At 39.3% G+C, this 21,181-nt stretch overlaps 1 protein-coding gene across 4 annotated transcripts in view; it reads left to right on the top strand.

Moving 5' to 3' along the window:
• ECPAS (Ecm29 proteasome adaptor and scaffold) overlaps window positions 1-21,181 on the top strand; it is a 61,295-nt gene that overhangs the window by 23,739 nt on the left and 16,375 nt on the right. For 3 of the 4 annotated variants that reach the window (XM_066181440.1, XM_066181439.1, XM_066181442.1), the window contains 18 exons: window positions 461-564; window positions 1,589-1,712; window positions 3,967-4,047; window positions 4,766-4,997; window positions 5,525-5,616; window positions 7,366-7,500; window positions 9,459-9,624; window positions 10,042-10,214; window positions 10,685-10,786; window positions 12,573-12,696; window positions 13,612-13,757; window positions 14,812-14,866; window positions 15,650-15,764; window positions 16,699-16,764; window positions 17,010-17,127; window positions 18,889-19,056; window positions 19,901-19,980; window positions 20,730-20,835. In XM_066181440.1, the coding sequence (XP_066037537.1) occupies window positions 461-564; window positions 1,589-1,712; window positions 3,967-4,047; window positions 4,766-4,997; window positions 5,525-5,616; window positions 7,366-7,500; window positions 9,459-9,624; window positions 10,042-10,214; window positions 10,685-10,786; window positions 12,573-12,696; window positions 13,612-13,757; window positions 14,812-14,866; window positions 15,650-15,764; window positions 16,699-16,764; window positions 17,010-17,127; window positions 18,889-19,056; window positions 19,901-19,980; window positions 20,730-20,835 (2,187 nt within the window). The remainder of the gene's footprint in view (window positions 1-460; window positions 565-1,588; window positions 1,713-3,966; window positions 4,048-4,765; window positions 4,998-5,524; window positions 5,617-7,365; window positions 7,501-9,458; window positions 9,625-10,041; window positions 10,215-10,684; window positions 10,787-12,572; window positions 12,697-13,611; window positions 13,758-14,811; window positions 14,867-15,649; window positions 15,765-16,698; window positions 16,765-17,009; window positions 17,128-18,888; window positions 19,057-19,900; window positions 19,981-20,729; window positions 20,836-21,181) is intronic. The other variant, XM_066181441.1, reaches the window with a different exon arrangement.

Consider the following 21,181-nt stretch of genomic DNA (forward strand, 5'->3'; position numbering starts at 1 on the left):
AGGAGTCTTAATCTCCAGGCAGTACCTTTTTGAGACTATCTGTACCTTACAGACAGAATGACCACCCTAAGCTGATGTTTCCTTCCCAAATCTGGCTGTGCTGCTTCTAAGCATAGATCTGTTTTCTGTGGAGAGATAATACATGTCAGTTTAATTTCAAAACTGCCTGGATGGAGCAATTCAGTTTTTCAAGAATTAGTATGATTCCCCAAAGTGTGCATGTGTTTAATTAAACATTTAATTCCCTACTTGTGTATATATGAGAAGTTTGCTTTTCTTTGCCCTATTTCCTGCCATATGAAGTGTAAACATGAGTAGTGTCTCAAAAATATCTAGACTTCTTGAATCATGTTGGTACCAGTGGTCAAAACAAATGACTGATGATGTACAAGTGGTGAGTGAAGGTCGTTACTGCTGTCATTTAAAATTCAACCCTATTTTTGTGTCTTTTCCCTTTAAGCCTGAAGTTCAAGTACGTCAAGTGGCTGTAAAATTTGCTAGTACAGTGTTCCCTCCAGATCATATCCCTTCCAGATACTTACTCCTGTTAGCTGCAGGAGACCCGTAAGTTGTTTTCCTTCATAAATTATTTTCTCAGATATATATATGCATATGCACACACACATGTATGTACATTCAGTATATATTTGGATTAAATATTAATATGTGTATCTGAGTGTGTGTAAGTTTGCACAGAAATAACTCAGAATTAAATGTGGTAATTTGGAAATCAAACTTCACATTCTTGATATTCCCGTGGAGAACTGTTCCTGCACTCAGTGACAGTCTGAAGCTTGTTTTTCTTATTTCAGATGAACTACACTCACTAAAGTACTTCATATTAATGATCAGTTGCAATTGCAAAAGTAAAAATGCATTAACTGAAATCACTTTTACAGTGTGCAGAAATTATTTTTTCCTGACAAATTCTATCAGTCTGTTTTTAGCTTGTATTTGCAGAGAGTTGAGTATGCAGCTTTGAGAATTGCCGCTCTCTGCTAGGAGTAGGTGACTTGTTAAATTACAGTAATCATTTCATTTTGTGGTTTTCTGTTACTGCAGTATGAATTGTGGGGGGGATTTTCCAACTTACTTTAATTACTGAATTTTTGATGAGAGTAGCTATTGTGTAATCAAGGAAAGCTAAACAGATCAGTTGCAACAACCAGCTCTGTCATTGCAGTATCAGCACTGTTTCAGGAGTAGTTATCTATTGTTAAGTAGATAATGATAAACCTGGTAGGTAGCAACTGAAGCTTGACTATTAGAAGTGATAGGGAGAAGTAGCAGATAGGAAATCCAAGGATGTGGGAACCAGGAACTGATGGTGAACATAGAAGGATGGAAAAGGAATGGAAGTGAGCTCATCCAGTTTTGCAAAGACCACTCAGTAGTATCCCTTTTTCTTTCCAGTCTCTAAAATAAACAAAGTTGTAGTAGAAAATTTTTTCTCCCTTTCTTTTAAAAAAACCCCCACATCTCATTTAAAAACTTCTCTCTCCCCCAGCTTCCCAACATGTCTTATTGCTTATTAAAGGCTGTTTGTTCTATGCTAATAACGTCTGTTTCTCACATTTTCTTCTGAAAGGCGGGAGGAGGTACATGGAGAAGCCCAGCGGGTACTGAGAACATTTTCTGGAAAAAATGAAAAGGAGAGTTCTGGGAAGCAGATGCCTTCCTTCCCTGAAATGGTCTATTACATTCAGGACAAGGTACAGTGCTTCTGTCACAGTAAATGATGAATAGTTACATGATGCTCAGATATAGGTTAAGTGTGGTCTTGCCTTCCCTGTGTCTGTTTGCTACAGCTGCCCCAAGGAATAAAGTTAGTGAAAATCAAAGTAAGGACCACACAGTATATCATTGCCGAAATTACCCCTTGTCATCACTTTCTGCTGGCAGCAATTGCAAGAGGTCCAAGTGTTAAGTAGCGAGGCAGATCTTTTAACAAAGAGAATGGTTTGCTTTCTTGCAATTTATATAGATGATATGTGGAATGAGGAATCCAGTTTTCAAGGCTTGTAGTCCAGCATTTTTCACAAACACAGTTCCTGAAAGTGCAAGAAAATGACTTTTTATTTGGTCCAGTGAACAATAATGTACATAGACAAAAAAAAACCCCCAACAATCCTAGGCTAAGAAAGGAGATACTAGGATAAGAGAAGAAGCCTGATTTGTTGATCCAAAGGCTTAACTTTTCATATTCATTGCAATTTGTGGAATAATGGCCAGGTAAATAGCCTTTCACAAGTTTAGTGGAATGATGTACCATAAATTGTGCCACTCCACTTACTCACAACTGTTTGTACTGAGAGCTTATCTGGAGAAGTGCTAAAATATAGTTCTGTTACACACTTCTGTGTATAGTAGCTATATTAGGTTTATAAGCAGTAAAGGAGATGTGGAGAGTCACTGGCAGTTTTTTTCCTGTGATAGCCTACTTTTTAAAAAAGTGTCAGAACTATGTAATGTTGAAGCACATATGATTTTGCAAAAGACCTGTGATAGCAGAACTCCTACACCTGAGAGATTTCTTGTGAAATGTGTGCTCTGATGATGTTGTTCTCTACTAATACTCTGAAGTATTTGAAGTTCTATGAGAAAACTTGCTTTTTTGTCCAGAATCCTGACTATTTAAGTAGATAGAAAAAATGGAGAAACCAAGATTGAGTTTTTGATAACATTCTTAAATTGTCTCCCTGAAGTTAGTTTAAAAATTTTCCACAATATTTGTGATATCATGAAATAATTATGGATCAGTGTAGTTTAATCACTACTGATAAAAGCAAGAGTCCCTCAATGAGGGGGAAATTAATTTTTTTTTCCGAGCACTTTCCATATCCTCTTTACGTGTCCTGAAGGTGTATTAAAAAACCCTAGAGGTATAGTTATTTGTTTAGTTATCTCAAAATGTGATTCTTCACATACTATCAATAATCGGTGACTTCTGGAGATGTTGTAGAAGTCTGTATGCATTGCTTGGCACAGCTGGCTGAGATGAAAAATGACTGCATGATTTAGCATGATCCTTTTCTCCTTCTGAACGAAAAATACAAGTGAGAGTAGGACCCATGGGTCTGTTGGGTATGGGTGGGAAACCGTTCCTCTAGGGAGTCACTGTCTGTTCACTTAATCAGGTTTTCTTTAATAATTCTACTGTACGTCATTGAAATTAGCATTGCTAAAGGTCACAGCGTATTGAGGGAAGGGATGATCTGTTGTCTTCTGCAATTGCTCTGTGTGTTTACTTAAGTACAAGGCTGCCTGACTGAATCAAGCCCAACCACTGATGTGCATGTTGTCTCTTTGATATATACATATTGCTTTTCTGCAACATTTGCTGTGGGTGTCACTTAAAACCTCCTGTTTGGATGTTTTTCTGCTGACATATCAGCAGAAAAATTTTCTCCTGCTTGTCAAAGGTAACATTTACATGGAAAGAAGTTGCTCACTTGCTGCTGCAGCCTTTCACATAGCAGGCAGAGAGATTCCTTCTGAGTTTTTCTCAGTCTGAGAGGCTCTCTGGACTTAGCTGGCGCAGCACAGAGCACCTACCTCCCAGTACTAGGGAAGCTTGGCTGCTGCAGCCTCTCCAGGCACAGCTGCCATTTTAAAGCTTTCTGGCTGCCTGCCAGGGGGAAGGCTCAGAGTTTGGAAGTTGGAGGTACTTTACTTTTAAATTCTAAAGTGCTTCTTTGTTTCCTGAAAGGAAGAAAGAGTGTTGTACTCCTTCAGCCTCCCCTGCTAGTCCCTCTTGTGCATTCAGAGTTTCCACTTTACGAATTGGTGTAAAGTAGGTTGATCTGACTATTACCAAGTGCACTGTGCCCTTTTGTTACAGAACTGTTACACATTTTCAGTTTCTAAGCGGAGGATTAACACAGTCACATCAGCAAAATTTCACTGAGCTTTCCAACATCTCTGCTATTATGAGTCTGAATGTTCCACTCTTACCCTGTTGTTTAGGCCACTCACCGAATGAAAACTCCAGCTAAGTATATGACTGGAACTGCAGCTTTGCCTTTTAATCCTGCCACATTTGTAGAGGTAATTGTTTGGTTTTACTTCCTCAAATACGTGTACCACTATTTATCTGGAGGACAGCATAAGAAGTTAACAGGTACCATAAGTCACCCTACATTCTAAAATTCTTTGAAACGGATGTTGAGATTAACTCTACATCCTTTGTCCTTAAATGGCAGTCTGAACAAGATTTTCATTGAGGGGGTTGGGAGTATTGTTCACAAGAGGGTTGCTCCACTGCTTTCTGCAGCATCTCTAATCGAGTAGCCTTAGATATCAGGCAGGCTGTTCTGTGCAGAGGTCCCATTATGCTCCTTGGGGCTCTTTTTCTAGCAGAATCCCAGGCTTCAGTGATGTGTAGACAGAAACTGAGATGAGCGAGATCTGTATTAGTAATGTGTCAGGTTGCATTTGTACACATGCCAAATTGGTATAGGGTACAGGCTGAACTCCCTGCAAGGAGTTACATCAGCTGATGATAAACCAAAAGGCTGCATATGATTTAATCTTTAGGGAGTGATGTAGGGTTGTCAGGCCTATTGCAGAAAGTGGTCCTAAGGTTTGTTACGTTTTATATTTGTTCCTGTCTCTATACTAAGTCTTCCATCTATATTTGATAAAAGAAAAATCTATTCCATTTTGGTTACATTGAATACAGTGTATTCTCTGCTCTTTTGTCTTGTGCATGGTTTTTCAAATGCTTATACATTCAGGATCCTGTGTTTTTATCTTCTTTATTTAGATAGTTCTCTATCTGCGGATGTGTCTTGCTCACAGTGCTGGTGTGATGCCAACCTCACAGAGCTTGGCAGATATGCAAGATCATGCTCCAGCCATTGGACGTTACGTAAGAAACCTTATGTCTGGCAACCACATATCTTTCTCTTCCTCCTCCTCCACTTCAAAAAGTGCGGAAACCAGCCCTGTACATGTATATATTGGACTTCTTCAGCAGCTCTTAGCTGGTGTTGGAGGTAAGAAGCTGTGTGCAGCAGTATCCTGAAAAGATAAATGTCTTCTCTTACTAGAAATGAGTTGTCTTGTGCTTTGAGCTTTGCTTCAGCAATCACAGAGTTGAAACACAGACTATATACTATTTAGTTTAAACTTGTTTTCTTCTGTGCTATTTTGTAGGTGGGAGAAAGCATGGCTGTAAAATTGCAGCATCAGTTGACATAATAGTGTAAAATTATGTCAGCTATGAAGCCAAAGTATGTAACAGCTTCCTCATCAGTGAATGCTGTGTCTTCCTCACCCTGATAATAGCCTGTCTGCCGCAAGTGTAGTCTAAAACATTTGAATGCATTTTGAACAAATTGCTACTAGAGTGTTTGTATTTATTAGTTTCCCTAATATGTCTGAGAAACATTATAGCTTATTCTTTATTGTTTGTTATTCCTAATGAATTACAAATAAATGTTTGAAATGCCTGTTACTTCTTTACTTCTTTTTAGCACTGAATGTTACATTGTTGTGACCTGATTCTTTAATTATTGTTTAGGTTTGCCAGTCATGTATTGTCTTCTAGAAGTTGTTTCAGTGTATCCAGAAAAACTAGCCACCAGATTTGTAGACAAAATAAATTGGATTAAGGTATTGTGAAAGTCCCTTTTTTTGGTGTTTTTTTGGGGGGTGGATGGAATTTGGCATTAGCAAAATCTGGAACATTTCCCATGGTGAAACAGAGTATTATTTCCAAATATGCACTTGATTTGAAATCTGGTATTCCTACTCTGAGTCAACACTTGATAAAATGTTGTATGTGCCAGGATGGGGAAAAATATTTTTTTGGTTCTTTTGTATTACTGTTTTTTGTTCATTCACTTACATGTTCTAGATAGTCAGTTATCTATCCTGTTGGTATAGGCATCCATTTCTTTCTCTGTGGAAGAAGACTGAAGACAAAATTCTGCACGTTTTTGACGGTGTGAATGTTCCAGTGGGAAGATGTGAATGACTTCTTAGAATATGAGATTAATTACGTCCCTAGTTGTTTTAGAGACCTTTCTGTGGAGATTTTTTTCCCTATTTATTAGCCCCAGACCAAAAAAAAAGCCCGTACACTGGAGTCTGCTTGGGAATAAGCTAAGGAGAATTCTGCTTTCCCTAGATTCTTTTCTCAGGCAACTCTTTGCTTTTTCATGATCTGCCTTAAACATCTAGGATTTTCGGAGGTCTTATAGGCAGCCATTGCTTTTACTGGGGCAGTCTGGCAGAAACAAATACTTAGACAAGGTTAAAAAGGATAGAATGTTCTAATAGCTTCTCCTGGTGATATCTCTGCTGCATTTCACTGTATGCAGGTTATCACTTCTCATTTATATGCAGGTATGGACTGCACAGGAGAGTACTTAAAACATTCCCCTTTTCAGTATTTCTCATTGTTCATAGAAAACTCTTCTTTGTCCTTAGCCTAGTGTCCATTTGCAGAATTAAGCTTCTTGGGGTAGTTATTGATAGTACGGAGTTTCAGAAATAGTGTTGTAAATCATATTTCATGTGTTTTTACCTTGCCAAGTGAAACAAACAGGTTGAGGGGTTTGTTCGAAGTCAGATATGTGATCTGATGCTAGGTTGAAGTTAACATTACATTTCGTGACCCTGACAGATCATTTCTTGTTTGTTTGTGTGCTCTTTGTGGTTTCTTTGTGGTTTCTTTGTGATGGCCCAAGGCACTCAAGGATTTGGGTATGAATTTTTCATGGGAATGTGTTGCATTATACATCAAATTGCTGGTAGAGGTAGGATTATGTCATAACAAATTACCCGAAGCTTCCAAAATTCAAATTTTAATAACTTATTTAGACAACACAAGATCTCAGGTACAAATTGGATAATTTTGCCTTGAGAACTGTGATTTTCTGGACCCTTTTTTTTGTTGTGGTTGGATTTGAATGGTTAACCTTCCTGGGGTTTTTTTTTTTCCCTTTGATTAATAAGAAGGGTATGGAAGCCTCTAGCAGCTTAGGGAAAGTAGTGGTTTAGATTGTGGGTTTTTTTAGCACAATATGAATGCAAAACCTGGAAGCTCTTAGCTGAAGACAATTTGGCCAAGAATTTGATATGTATGTTTTTGACACAGGACTGGTGGGTGGCCCTCTTGTGGCTAGCGGTCTTCTTTCTCCAAAACGCTCAGTGTGTAATGAGTGCTTTGTTGAATTGAGGGCTTTTGTTCTTACTAAGTGACAATGCTGTTGGTTTAAAGGGTGCTTTCTGAATTAAGAACTATTTATGTATCCCCATGACAATTGTCTTTGTATATTGAAGCTCTTTATGAGCACACTGGGTAAGAAGCTGCTTCCATATTTCATGGTTGTTTTTTTTTTTTTTTAACTCTCACAGAACTTGATGAACACTAACAAAGAGGAAATGCGTGAGCTTGCAGCTTTGTTTTATTCTGTAGTGCTGTCTACCCTGTCTGGAGATGAGCTTAGAGCGTCCTTGGAGCAGCTGATCAAGATGACAAAAGACAACCATGTAACTACCTTCCTTTGTCTGCTTCTTGTTTTTTCTCGTGTCATGTAACTGATAGGATATTTTTATCTCAGCATGTGTCCAGGATGTATTAACCTTAATCTGAGTGTAAAATTAACTAGCTGACTTTCAGTTGAATGGTGAGAAGGGATTTTTGTTGTAGGTGAGTGCAGCAGATCTTTAAATAAATTATTCTATGGAGCTGTTAATGTCAGTAGGAGGTTTTCATGGAGGCATGTCCCAAGCAAAGCACCATCATGAGTTTAACCAGTTTTAGCCAGGTAAATAGCCACATCCCACTGAGTGGTAATGGATCACACTACTTACCTGAAACTGTTTACCAGTTCATTATTCCTGAGCACCCACAGAATCAAGAAATTTTTTAACTTGTGGAATGTTCAACTCATCCCCTCCTGAGCCAGAGTCGCCTCCTGGGTCCTTGCTGCCTCAGGATCTCATGCTGTGTTAGGGTTGTGCCTTCTTCCCTCTTGCCCCGCATGGACTCCTGAGCAGCCCTCCACAGCTGTGTCTTTATGTGCTGGGTTTGCCTGCTTTCCCTTTTCCAGCAGCTCCTTTTGCTTGCTCTTACCCTTATTTCTCCATTTTGCCACTGCAAGCATGGAAAAGGAGTCCTGAAAACAAATTGATCTGGTTTCTGTGCTGGTGTGTCTTGAATGTGTGGGAAGGAAAGACGTAGCATTTCTAGGTTCTGTTTCCCCAAAATGGTTTTGTATTAGTCCCTCTGAAGGACTTAAAGGGCCACCATTTTATATTGCAGGTAACAGGCTGACAAGAAGTGCTGATCGCTTTATGTTGTAGTTAACAAACATGATTTGTTTTGAATCTGTGAAAGCTCTGCCTGTGAGCTAAATCCATGTCATTGCCCAGCTTTGTGTAGGGCACAGCTCCTGCAGTCATGTAGCCAGTATAGATGGGTCCCAAACCCCACTGCTGTTTTCAGCCCCACTCACCCATGTGAACTGTGAAAGTGAAAAAAAGGAGGATGTTCCCATGCCTTTGTGAATCTGAGTCAGGTAGAGCTCTGATTTGCTGCTACTGTACAAAACCACTTGGATTTGTACAGCTAGGGGGGATGATCCTAGTGTCTCAGTAAGGACTGCAGTGTGAATGGATAACTAAAGTGGAGATGGAGGAAGGATCCATCTTCTTCTGGCTTTGCTGCAGTGAGCCCACATCACGTAACAGTCCCTGGTGACCAGGCTAGGTTGAGGATCCCATTCTGGCAGCACAATTGAACCAGTGAAACATTTGTAGTGTTAAAAACCAAGAGGTATGAACTAATCCAAGTTTAAGCCACTTTCCTTTGTTGTTTCGTTTTTAGTTAGAGTCTCACAGCCTTGTTTCTCCACAAAATCCTCTTGCTAGAATTCAGTTGTACAAATAAACATGGCCATTAAATAGTTCCAGCACCAAATCAGTATTGGAGAAATTGGTGTCTTGGCATTTTAATTATATTAATTAGGTTTCACGATTTGTGGCCTGCCAAACTGTAGAGGCATTGCCTTCAGCATAGGCCAGTTGTGTTCTCATTCTTAGCCGTGCAAATGTAGAACAATCATCCTCTACTGCTTTTTACCAAAGAGTACATTTTGTCCCCTTAGTCTGCGTATGTCTGGTTTTTAAGTAGAGACAATGTCGTTTGAAGGTTTTTTAAGTCTAACTAGCAAAGGGTAGCCTTAGGAATGTGAGTGCTGGTTATAAATTCCTAATCTGTCTCCTAGATCTCTTTTAAGTTTTGTTAATTAATCTTGAAGAACTCCATTCATCAGAGAGCACTAACAATATCAAACTCTCTGTTGTTTTATTACGTGTTAGAGCTCTGCATTCTTTAGGGTGCCTTCTGATCTGGCTTGTCCATATGTGTTTTTAAATCAGTGCTTTGTGTAAAGTGTTACTTACTTTGAAAATGAGATTTTTTGCACTGTTGGTGTTGTCTGTAGAGCCCGGAGGTCCAACATGGATCCTTGTTGGCTTTGGGATTTACAGTAGGAAGGTACTTGGCCAAAGGGAAAATCAGAACAATGGAGCTACATCACATAGAACAACCAAACACTTCAGTCATGCCGGAGCAAGAACAACTTATAAAGTTGACAACAGAGACAATAGGTAACTTCCCGCCTAAGACTTTGCTGCATGTAACAGTTGTTGTTGTTTTAAATCTACCCCAGGCTGAGGATTTTTCTGAGATACTCAGCCTATGGATAGTGTAATCTTGAGTTCAGATTTTGTGATAGAATTTACAGTCTGTAAGAATGTAATCTGATTAGATGCATGGACATTTCAGCAAAACCTAGGGGGCCTTTGTGACTTGCAGACCAACACAACACAATCAGGAGTGGTGTCATTGCCTAGATTCCTCTCAATGTCTCCTTTCACTTCTGTTTTTTTCTAACATAATGCCTCCTACCAGCTATAGAGGAGATTAATGCTTTGCTTCTTGCCTGGGTAAAATATAAGTGGCTGTCCACTGCTAAATAATAATAATACAAAATCTGAGTCATCCTGGTTTGCTTTTCTCTGTAGGTTCTTTTCTGGACAGTACCTCTCCCTTCCTCGTGGTGGGTGCTTGTATGGCTCTTGGGGAGATTGGCAGGAATGGCCCCTTGCCGATCCCCAATGAAGGAACAGGATTTACAAAGCTGCAACTTGTTGAAAACTTACTGGCCCGAATCCCTTCCAGCAAGGAAACAAATAAGGCAAGATTTTTGTAGAGTTCTTATGATTCCTGTTCATTTCTTGAATGCTCACTGGGTGTATGTATTACCTGCCAGACTCTGCCTCGTTTTTTAAAGAATTTAGGCTTTTTGTTGGCCTTAGTGAGTTGGGTAGGGTCAGGGTCTTTGTAATACTGTTTAGCACTTACCACTTGTGCTTTCTATAGTCATAACTAGGGCCCTAAAAGATGAAAATGTGAATGGTCTTAATTTTAATTAAAGAAAAATGGGAGGATCTTCTTTTACTTGCACATAATCTTCAAAGGTAGCAGGGCATTTGTTCTGATCTACTTTGGAAAAGAGGTGCACTAATTGATCTAATATGCCACTTGTGTGTTTTTCTGATACCTTGAGTGAAACTTCAGCAAGGGTGAGAAATACTGGGTTTAAAGTGCATCTTCTGGACTTACAGGTAGGTTATATGATTGTGTTATTTTTTGTTTGTGCTTAAGATGAAGGAACGAGCAATACAAACATTAGGTTACCTGCCAGTGGGAGATGAAGATTTTCCCCACCAGAAGCTACTGCTGCAGGGTTTAATGGATTCTGTGGAGGTGAGACACTATCAATGTATTATCCTTTATACTACAGTGGTTATTTCTCTTGGGATGCTTTTTAATGTACTCTAGAGCCAGATTTACAAAGGGAATTGACTTTTTGTAATAGTGCCTCCGGGTTTTTTGAAACTGCCTTGAAATAGAGAGCAGAGGTAGACTTGGACCTGGTAAAAGGTTTTATGCCACAGTTTAAAAACTTGCTAGTCCAGGTCTCTGCCTCAGTCTGAGACAAATACTCATTCTCCTTCAGGAGGCTTATGGATTTTTTTTGTACACTGTGTGAATAAAATCTCCAGAGTTTATATTAATGAAGCCTTAGGCCTGTACTTTGGCCTTCAAAAGTACTCTGAAAGTAGGTAGTATAAATATAGGTAGTATAAATACCTCTGAACTACATCAGCTAATACAACTCATTTGAATTAGACATTTATGGGAATACATGTATCTCTTATCCATCTAAATCCGTCATTGAAAGGTACTGTCTTCTTTCACAGTACAAGAACTTCCATACATATTGCAATGTGCTGGAAAATAAAATGAAATAAAAGGAGTTTTTTAGTGTCCTTCATTTCCAGCTTGTTTTACCTTTCTTCCTTGCTGATACTGACATGGGATTTTGCATTGTAGAAATGGCTGTTAAGTATCAGACAGGCATGCTTTGCTGGGTCCTCCAAATCTGATGTGATCAAACATGCAAGAACCATAGAATTATAGAATGGTTTGGGTTGGAAGGGACCTTAATGATGATCTAATTCAAGCCCTCTGGTGTGGGCTGGGACACTTCACACTAGACAAAGTTGCTCAAAACCCAATCCAGCCTGACTTGAACACTGCCAAGGTTGGAGCATCTATGGGTGACTCTTCCAGTGCCTCATCACCTTCACAGTAAAGAATTTCTTTCTGATAGTTCATCTAAGCCTACTCTCAGTTTGAAGCCATTAACCACTTGTCCTATCACTATACTTAGAATACTGAGAATACTGTGTACCCAAACATCAGAAGATGTTTCTGTATGCCATGTTTTTTTCCTGTAACTGCATGGGGAAATTACAACTTTCTTTATAAAAGATGTACTTGAAAAAATGTATTTATCTTAGATTGCAGGAAGCTAAGTGCTTAATTCTTCAAGAGCCTGAGCATTTTGTGTCTCTGGCGTACAAGGAAAGCTATCTAGAAGGTACTCTGTGGTTATAGAAACAAGTTCTTACAATGCAGAATTCATCATGAATACAGACAAGAAACTGGCATATCATGTTCCTGAAGGCTCAGAGAATAGTGTAAGGAGGACAGGGAAGCAAAACAAGTACCATCTGGATTCTTTTAATGTGAAAAACAGGTTTCTGCATCTTTTAAGAGATCAGTTGCTGGATGGAATTACAAGAGACTCTTTCCTTATTACAGTAAAGCTGTAGTAATTTTCACTAATCACTATCTCATAATTTTAACTTGCTTTTATTTCATTCAGTTAAATTCTTTCTTTTCACTAAGTTGAGCTTCTGCAGAGACTAGTAAATACTTTGTCAAAGGTATGCTTTAAAAAATGTAGGAATTTTAGCTGTTATCATTCAATTCAGACAGTTTGGCATTGCCTCATTTTCCGTCAACTTCAGTGTGTCTGAGGTGTCACGTAGTCTCAGGAGCTCACCAGAAGACTGATCTTACTTGTCTTAGTGTGCTGAACATTGGGACTGGGAAAGACACTGTGATTTTGTGGATTAAGTGCCAGAAGTTTTGGTGTGTGCTTAGTTAATACTCTTTGTGATGCTCTGATGTGTTTTTTCAGACCAAACAGATAGAGCTGCAGTTCACTGTTGGTGAAGCTATTACCAGTGCTGCTGTTGGAACCAGCTCAGTGGCTGCACGGGATGCATGGATGGTCACAGAGGAGGAATATAACCCTCCTTCAGGTAGGCCTTCCTAATGTAGGGGCTGGGTTGGGAAATGTCTGGGCTAAAACTTGGCTCCACGCTATGTTTCTGTGGTGTTTGGTTTGTAACAGAACATGCAAGAGAGGTTTTGTGTTTGTGGTTATATACAGGTTGTTTTACCTCTTCATATCCATCTGCTCAGAGGGCAGAAGATTGTATTCATGGGCTGTTTGAAGAGCTTCTTATGTAATTCATTGCCACTTGTCTCTGTATTTGTTTGAAGTTTTTTTATTTTTTGTTTGCCATGTTGAGTCAGTTTGGGATTTTTAATACACAAAACTTTTAAAATACCATTTTGAAGCCTGAACAAGAAAATAGGGTTATAAAATCAAATTGCACATGTTTTCCAAAAACTTCAAGTAAGACAATTAAGTGAAATTTATGTGCTATAAATGCAGAAATTTTATTTAAGGACTAAGATTCTGTACGCATTGAAATAAAAGTGTGACAGAAGGCTAGCTTCAAATCAGTAAACTGTAAATGTTAGTCTCAGACCTGCAAACACATATTTTAATTTTGTGAGAGTGTTCTTAGATGTGTAGTGTACACAAAGCTGAGCACGTGGTAGAAATTGAACCTTGTCATTACTCCAGAAACTGTGAGTCCTAACAAAAAAACCCTAAGTTTTGCCTTGAGTCTTAGGCAGTGTGAGTGGTACCCCTTCTTGGCCACAGGCTCTGAAACATGTTCATGAAGGGTTAGGAGGATTCTGTATTACTTTTGTTTATTCTGCTATTATTACTTTCCCAGTGACACCAGTGATTTCTTAAATAAGCAAAGATTAAGGTGTCCTCTCATTACTCTTGAATTCATTAGGTTTTTCTTTATTTTCGTTTAAATGGGTGTGGACAGTTCTCAGAGTTCCTCGCTTCCACCTTTATTTTTTTCATATAGATTTAAAAGTGAATGATGTGGTGCCCTGGGTCCTAGACCTTATTTTGAACAAGCACATCATCAGTCCCAACCCACATGTGAGGCAGGCAGCTTGCATCTGGCTTCTGTCATTGGTGAAGAAGCTGAGCACCCACAAAGCAATTAAGGTAAGAAATATACCTTTTCCTAACACTGGCTCCTTTTCCCTATTCGTGCTTCTCACCTTGTTTCTGTCCCTTCCTTCCCCTTCACTTCTGTTGCCACTTTTCTCCCCCTGCTGGTACAGTCTTCACTGAGGGCTTCTTGAGGCTTGACCTGTTTTTTGTTTCTAGAGGAACAGACTATCTGGCAGATACACAAGGGTGTTTGTCACCTTTGTAAACATCTGACTTGCATCCAAGTCAGAGTAAGCTCAATGTAAGTAGCTGTTGTAAGATGAAGTATCACTATATCTTCCCTTGGCAAAAAGAGTTTGGGATCTGTATAGTGTGTAGGATTTATATTGGGAAAATATTTAAGAGAGGTCTAGGAGGGGAAGAAGAAGGAAAACAGAACTTACAGTTTCACAGTGTTTATCTTTAGTACCTAGGAGCAGTAGTGATGTGCTTCATGTACTGTATTTTTGGTATGCTTTATGAACTTTATAGTTAAAAGTGCTTGTCCATAATGAGAGAATGTGAAAAGTCCTATAAAAAGGGCTAAATGAAACATTCCCAACCAACATGTCCTCTATCTGCATAGAGGCAGTATGGACTGTGGTGGGACCAGGTAACCATTTTGTACTCTCCAGATATTGACAAAGAGCTTTGGGACAAGCTGCTTAGTGACTGTAAACTTTTATATATAAAACATGCCACATATTGCACTCATTTAAACAGTGCACCTTGCAGGGAGGTGACAAAACTCACCAGTTTGGGGATGAAGAAAACCCCATCTAGCTACAAGCCAGGTTGATGATAAATTGCTGCCTCATATTAAACAAGGAAAATGAAATACGTGGTTTACTAATGGCATGGTGTATGTACATGGTGGGCTGGACAACTAATTGTTATCTTCTGTGAATGCCAGTCAGGCTGCTACTTGCCTGTCTGGAAAGAAGGGCAGTTCTTGTCATAAGCATAGCTCAAATGGGCAACTCCATTGATACTGTTTATTTGTTGGAAGCTTGCCTGGAGACCAAACGAAGGATCCAAAATAATGTCCTTTTGTCTCATCTTACAGTCTCACCTCAAGGATATTCAAAGTGCATTTGTTTCAATTCTGTCAGATAGTGATGGTAAGTACTGTTGCATCTTAAAGATTTGCATCTTATTTTGGACATTCAGCAGGCTGGAGGGAATCTTTCAACAGGCAGGAAGTCAACTATGCTCTGTCAGTCAGCATTAAAAGATGACTGTAGAAACTTCCCCCATTTCTTATGTTAATAGGAATGATTTCTCTTCTAAGCATCATTTGCAGAGATAAGAAGCACAGCTTTTTTGTGCATTTGGCTAAAAAGTACACTGCATTTGCCCCTTCAGGCTGTAGTAACAGAAGTGGTGTTACTTCTGCTCTGTTTTGGGCAGTAGGATGTATTCATTGCCACTTGACTCACCACAGGGTTCTGCATGTACAGAAACTCTGAGATCTCTTCAAGCTAGCACATTTTGGCTTGCAGCTCTACCCGTGGCAGCTAGTGGAAAGAGTGGTGTCCAGCAGCCTATGCACAGCTCACTGAAGCTTTAGAGAGTATTACCACGAATGATTTCAGGTGCAGCTAGGATGTCAGAATACCAATGGCTCTTGGAACTCTTTCTGCTGTTTCAAAACTTGCAGCAACAATAATTATGTGAAGATGTCACCTAATTTGAAGGGGTTTAGGCCTTGAGAACAAATTGCAGCTTCAGAATGCAAAGTTTGTGTCATGACAGACTAGATGTGCACTTAAATGGAGAGCTGTGAAGTGCAGCACAGAGCTGTGTTTGCTATGTCCTGATTTTGGTTGAACCTTACTTTATAAATTTGTTTACTGCTTAGTTACGTGCTTATCTTGAATTTTGCATGGTGAAATCTCTTGCAGAGCTTAGTCAAGATGTTGCTTCAAAAGGTCTTGGGCTGATATATGAACTAGGAAGTGAACATGACCAGCAAGAGCTAGTCACTACACTCGTTGATACCCTTATGACTGGGAAAAGGTATAGTGAACTCAGAACACAGTGAGAGAGTACTCTGAGTTATGTGTCTTGTGGGAATAAAAATGTTCCTCTTTTTTGGGTGGAAAGAGATGTTTTGGGGCCAAGGGCAAGCCAATGTCCATTCACAGAGATTCAAACTGAGACATTTCTTAAATCAGCTTAGAGTATTTTGTGACTGAAGTTGTTGTGGTTTTGTTCCATTCAAGAAAGCTTCAAAATAATACATCAGTCCTGATTCAAGCAGTTCAAATGAGTTGGGATTTGGTTAGATTTGCTACTTGCTGTGTTTTGTAGTTGCAGAGAACAGTGACCACTTGCAGCAGCTCTGCACATTGTGAATGTTGCAGAAGTGGTGACTTGCTTGGGCTGAAAAGTACCTTTTGCTAAGGAAGTACAATTTTTCCTTGTCAGCTTTAGTATGAAAAATTCTGGTCTTTACAAGACGCATGGCTGGACATCATGTTGGTCAGTATTGGAATTGCTCTTTAATAGACTTCTCCTGTCTAACCTGCTATAGGTTTGGCCACTGGATGGTTAAAACCTAGGCTTGGAGTGTAGGGATTCAGTGGTGGTAAGCAGGAAGAAGTAAGATGAATGGAAATGGTATTTTTTTATTCTGAAGTAGAGATTTGCTGTCCATTATATGGCTTATGTCTGGGCAGAACTAAAATGTCATCATTCAGTATTTTGACTTTCTGCCTTTGCACAGTGAAGCTCACTTGCTGCAATGTATCCTTAACATTACATGTGGTACAGGTTGGTGACATTCTTTGCAGTGTGTGTAGCTTTGCACACCGATATGTTTTTTGTGGGATTGGAGCTGAAAAAAATGTGAAGTTCCTGAGTTAATAGAACAAAATTACCTGTTCTGTAGTGTGTAGTGTATTCAACAGTAGAGTTTGGTAACACTGATACTGGACCTCTTTTCCATCAGAGCTAAACATGAGATGACTGGAGAAACTGTGGTATTTCAGGGAGGTCTGAGTAAAACCCCAGATGGGTAAGTTTACTGATAGTCTCTGACAGAGACACAGTCAGTGCTGAAACGGAATTCCCTAAAAAGTCTGCTTCCTGACCTTTTGTTCTTTCTTGTTCTCTAAGTTACCGTAACTATTTCTGTGAAATACAGATGTGTTAGTCCCCTTTCTCTGCCTGCTTAAGGATATGAACTGAAAATAGCTTTAGGTGTTGTAGCATTTGCCTACTTAGAAATAGTAACACTGATTTCCTTTCTGCTTTTCAAAGTCAAGGTCTTTCTACCTACAAGGAGCTTTGTTCACTGGCTAGTGACCTCAATCAGCCAGACCTGGTGTACAAATTCATGAATCTGGCCAACCATCATGCCATGTGGAATTCTCGGAAGGTAACGCTCTGCTTTCTTACAACTTCTATTCCCACTGTGAACTCGAAGCAAAAATCCATATCTTATGACTGGTTATATGGTTTTATGAATAGCTGCATGTAGAGGGTGTTGATGCTTTGGTATCAGTCCAAGGCAAATTTAGCAGGCTGAGAAAAAAAATTCAAGATTACTTGAAATTCTTGTAACAAAACTTTGGTATCAGGGTGTTCATATAATCCTACATTCCCTTCTGAATCAACTGACATCCTTTTGGTTTTTTAAGTGTGCTTAGAGAGACAGTCCTTCATGTGTTCAAACAGTGATAGTGTTTTGTAAACTGGATGAATTTTTGGATGCAAAGGAAAGTGGTCTTTGTTGTCTAAGGAGGCAGAGCAAAAAGTAATCAGCAAGTTGTTAAGAAGCACTGTTGTCAAAAGTATCCCTTTTTAACTCAAGGTTTGATATTTAAAAGCAGCTGGGAGCTTTAGCAAAGCCAAAATACTATTGAATCCACTTTCAGGTGAAAAAGGAGCATCATAAGTTTGAAAATTTAGGTGTACTATTCAGAGCTTTTATGTGGGGACTCTTCACTGGCTTTACAGAAGCATGGAAGAACTTGTTTTGAGTCTTGACAGCACCACTTAGTGCAAAAAACAAGTCCCAGCTTTAACTGTTATCCAGAGTTTCACAATTCAGCACATACCTCAAGACCTCGCTCTGCACTGTGACCTCAAAAGCACAGGTGCATAGTTAGGTTCCTGACCCTTGTGGAATTTCTCCAGCCAGGATGAATCAAGAAAATCCACTCAGAAGGTGTGGGTTGAGCTTTGACATTTGAAGAATTTGCAGAATCTTTTAAGCTGAAGGGGACATCTGGAAATCTGTGCTCTAAACCCCCTACAAAAGCTAAATGGAGCGTGCTGTTCAGGGCCTTGGAGGCAATGCCTTGCTTTTCCTTATACTTTCTGTGCCTTCTTGCATTTCATGGCAGTGGTCCTAACTGAAAATGTGTCTTTATTGCTGTTTTCTAGATTAACCCAACCAACACATCCTGTCTTGTGAAGTCCCTAGTGTGGGGTCTTGAGTGGCAGCTTTTGACGCTGCAAGTCAGAAAACATGGAGTCATTAGAGGCAGTCACTGCACTGCCTTCACTGAGTAATTTCTTCTTGGGCTATCCTGCCAAATCCCATGGGACTTCACAGGCAAGCATCATTTCCACTGTATTAGAAGTGACAGTGGAACTGTCAGTGTTGGAGAAAGAAAAGGTCATAGAAGAATACTTAAGTTTAAAGGAAATATGGACAGATGCGAAATACAATCCCCAGAAAATTCAGGTTTTAGAAATAAGGTGGAGTTATTTTGGTTTTAGTTTTTCAGTTCCTAAGTTACTCTAATTCTTCTAAATCAGCAGAATTGTAAGGAAGCAGTGGCCCACCCTCACCAGTTTTGCCAAGAAAGAATCTCTTTTGGAAGAACATATTTAAATCTTCATCATTTTAATTCACCAGTACTACTTCTGCAAATGAAATCAATCAGTATCTTGAAATGAAGGTTGGAAGAAAGTTTTGAAGTAGTATGTTGTCTGCTGAGTGTGATTGTATGCTTGAGATCACTGTTGTACTGCAGCAGTGAGGATGGGCTAATTCTAGTACCATTCTAGACCTTCTGATTTGGTCTGAATCTGTACCATGTCAGTCAGCTTTGCCTCTGACTGCGGTGTGCCCATGAGCAATAACTGAGTGAACAATGTTTCAGCACATACTACTTTGTTGTCATTTCAGGGAGCAGCTTTTGGTTTTAATGTGATAGCTGCCAAGGCTGGAGAGCAGCTGGCTCCATTTTTGCCCCAGCTTCTTCCCCGGCTCTACCGTTACCAGTTTGACCCCAACCTGGGCATTCGACAGGCAATGACCAGCATTTGGAATGCACTGGTCACTGACAAGTCGATGGTGAGTGAACAGCAAAGTGCATCAAGGGGCTTTACTGCCAGCCAGCAGAGTATTGGAGATCTTCACAGAACACATGCATTTTGTGATAGGAGGGGCAGTGCAGAAAGAGGTATTACACTGGAAATGAGATGTTTGAATCCATGGATGAGCTTGGAGCTTGCATAGAGGTTTTACACTGTCTCTTGTGTGAAAGGATATTGCAGACCTTGTTTGTGCAGCCAGCATTAAAATTTATGAGTTCCTTAAAATGAGGTCCTTCCACTTTGATATTGCTTTGATACTGCCTATGAGAAGCTTTTCAGGAATCCTTATGGTCTAAGATACCTTCCTAAAGGAAGAGCATCTAAATATAGATCCTTAGTTTTTAAGTGGAAGGAAGCCCATGGCTGTTTCGTCAGTTTGAGGAGAATTTTTGTATTTCAGAAATAAGTGATTTTCGTAAGATGCTCTTGCTCTGGTTCTGCAAGGCTTGGAACTGGGTTTGCATTTTTTTCTTCTAGGAGAGCTGGTCTTAATGTGAAGTCATTCTCTCTGATCCCTCATCAAAGCACAATGGCTTCTTGAGTAAATACAGGCTTAGTGTTGCATTTTAACAGTTCAGCTGATAAAGGCCTTAGTGGGCTTTTCTTGTTGCATCTTTCACAATGTTAAGCACTTGAGCAGTGCTTAAGGCATGTCTAAAGCAGAGTCAGAGAAAGTTTGCACAGCACTGGCAAACATTAGTTCATCTGATGTGGTGAAAACAAGTTGTATTGTCCAAAAGGACTCTTTTTCTTTTACAGGCTACTGGACAAGGATGCATAGATGTGCTTGTTTCATGACTTTTCCTTTTTTGTAATTATAGATTGATAAGTACATGAAGGAAATTCTTGAGGATTTGATCAGTAACCTAACCAGCAGTCTATGGAGGATCAGAGAATCCAGGTATTGCTAGAAAAAGTATTAGATTTGTCTTTGAACTTGGTTCTTTTCTCTTGTTCACCATAAACTTGTTAATCTGAAGAAGTTGAGAGGGAAGAGGACATGTTCTTTTGTCAGAATAGAGCCCAGCCTTGTAGCCTGCCCTTGGAAGTATGATACAATCTTGAAGCTATTTGCCTGAAATTTTTTATTGCATGTGGCTTTATACTAAACATTTTCTGCAGAATGAGTTTTCTGGTTACTAGTTCTTGCCTATCCTTGAATCTGAAATAATGCTTTCTCATAGAAAACCTTGTCAATCTGACAATTATGTACTTAGCAACAGGATGCTATTTTAATAAACTGTTTTTTGTTTTTAATGGCGTGTAGCTATGCTATATTGAAAACCTCCATTTTAATTTCAGTTCCATACTTCGTACTATTTTGGTTTCCTCTTATCATATGCTTAAAGAAAAGGAGACTAAAACAGTTTTGTCAGTGGAATGTTTGCAGTCACAGTTTTCACCACAGCAGCCTTTTTCACATTCTGTCACCTGTCTCAGGTTTTACCTGTACAACTGAGCATTTTTGTCTCTGCTAAAGGAGACATTCTTGTGACATAGTAGATTTAGCATTTGGGGAAAGTAAGGAGTGTGAAACAGTTCTCATTTATCTGAACTATTTATTTATATTTATAAGCATATCTGTATATATACACCTGTATATATCAAGTAAGAACACTGTGTGAGAGAAATAAAATTCCCTGTTTGCAGTTGTCTGGCCCTAAATGACTTACTAAGAGGAAGACCTTTGGATGACATCATAGACAAGCTTCCAGAAATCTGGGAAGTCCTGTTCAGAGTACAAGATGACATTAAGGTAATGAAACTGAGAACTGAATTGGAATCTTCAACAAACAGTAGTGATCAGGCTCTGAGGTGTTTAAAGAGATTCTCTGACAAATCAGCTTGAAGCCAATGGGAATTTCGAGTATTAAGCAGACTAGAAATTCATGCTCCTTGAAAGTAAAATTTCCATGCCACCTTGGAAATTCTCTTTATGTTTGAAGTTTGGGTTTTGTTCCTGCTGTGCTTATTCTAGATGATTTGAGATTTTTCCTTAACATAAACGAATTCCTGAGTAGTTGCTTAACTTTTGAATATAGAAACATTTATTATGGGATGCTAGTGTGCTGAACTGATATATGGTGTGCTGAACTTGGATG

The sequence above is a fragment of the Chamaea fasciata genome, unplaced genomic scaffold (genome assembly GCF_029207755.1).
Source record: "Chamaea fasciata isolate MVZ Bird 193981 ecotype frontalis unplaced genomic scaffold, bChaFas1.0.hap1 SCAF_4, whole genome shotgun sequence".
NCBI lineage: Eukaryota > Metazoa > Chordata > Aves > Passeriformes > Sylviidae > Chamaea > Chamaea fasciata.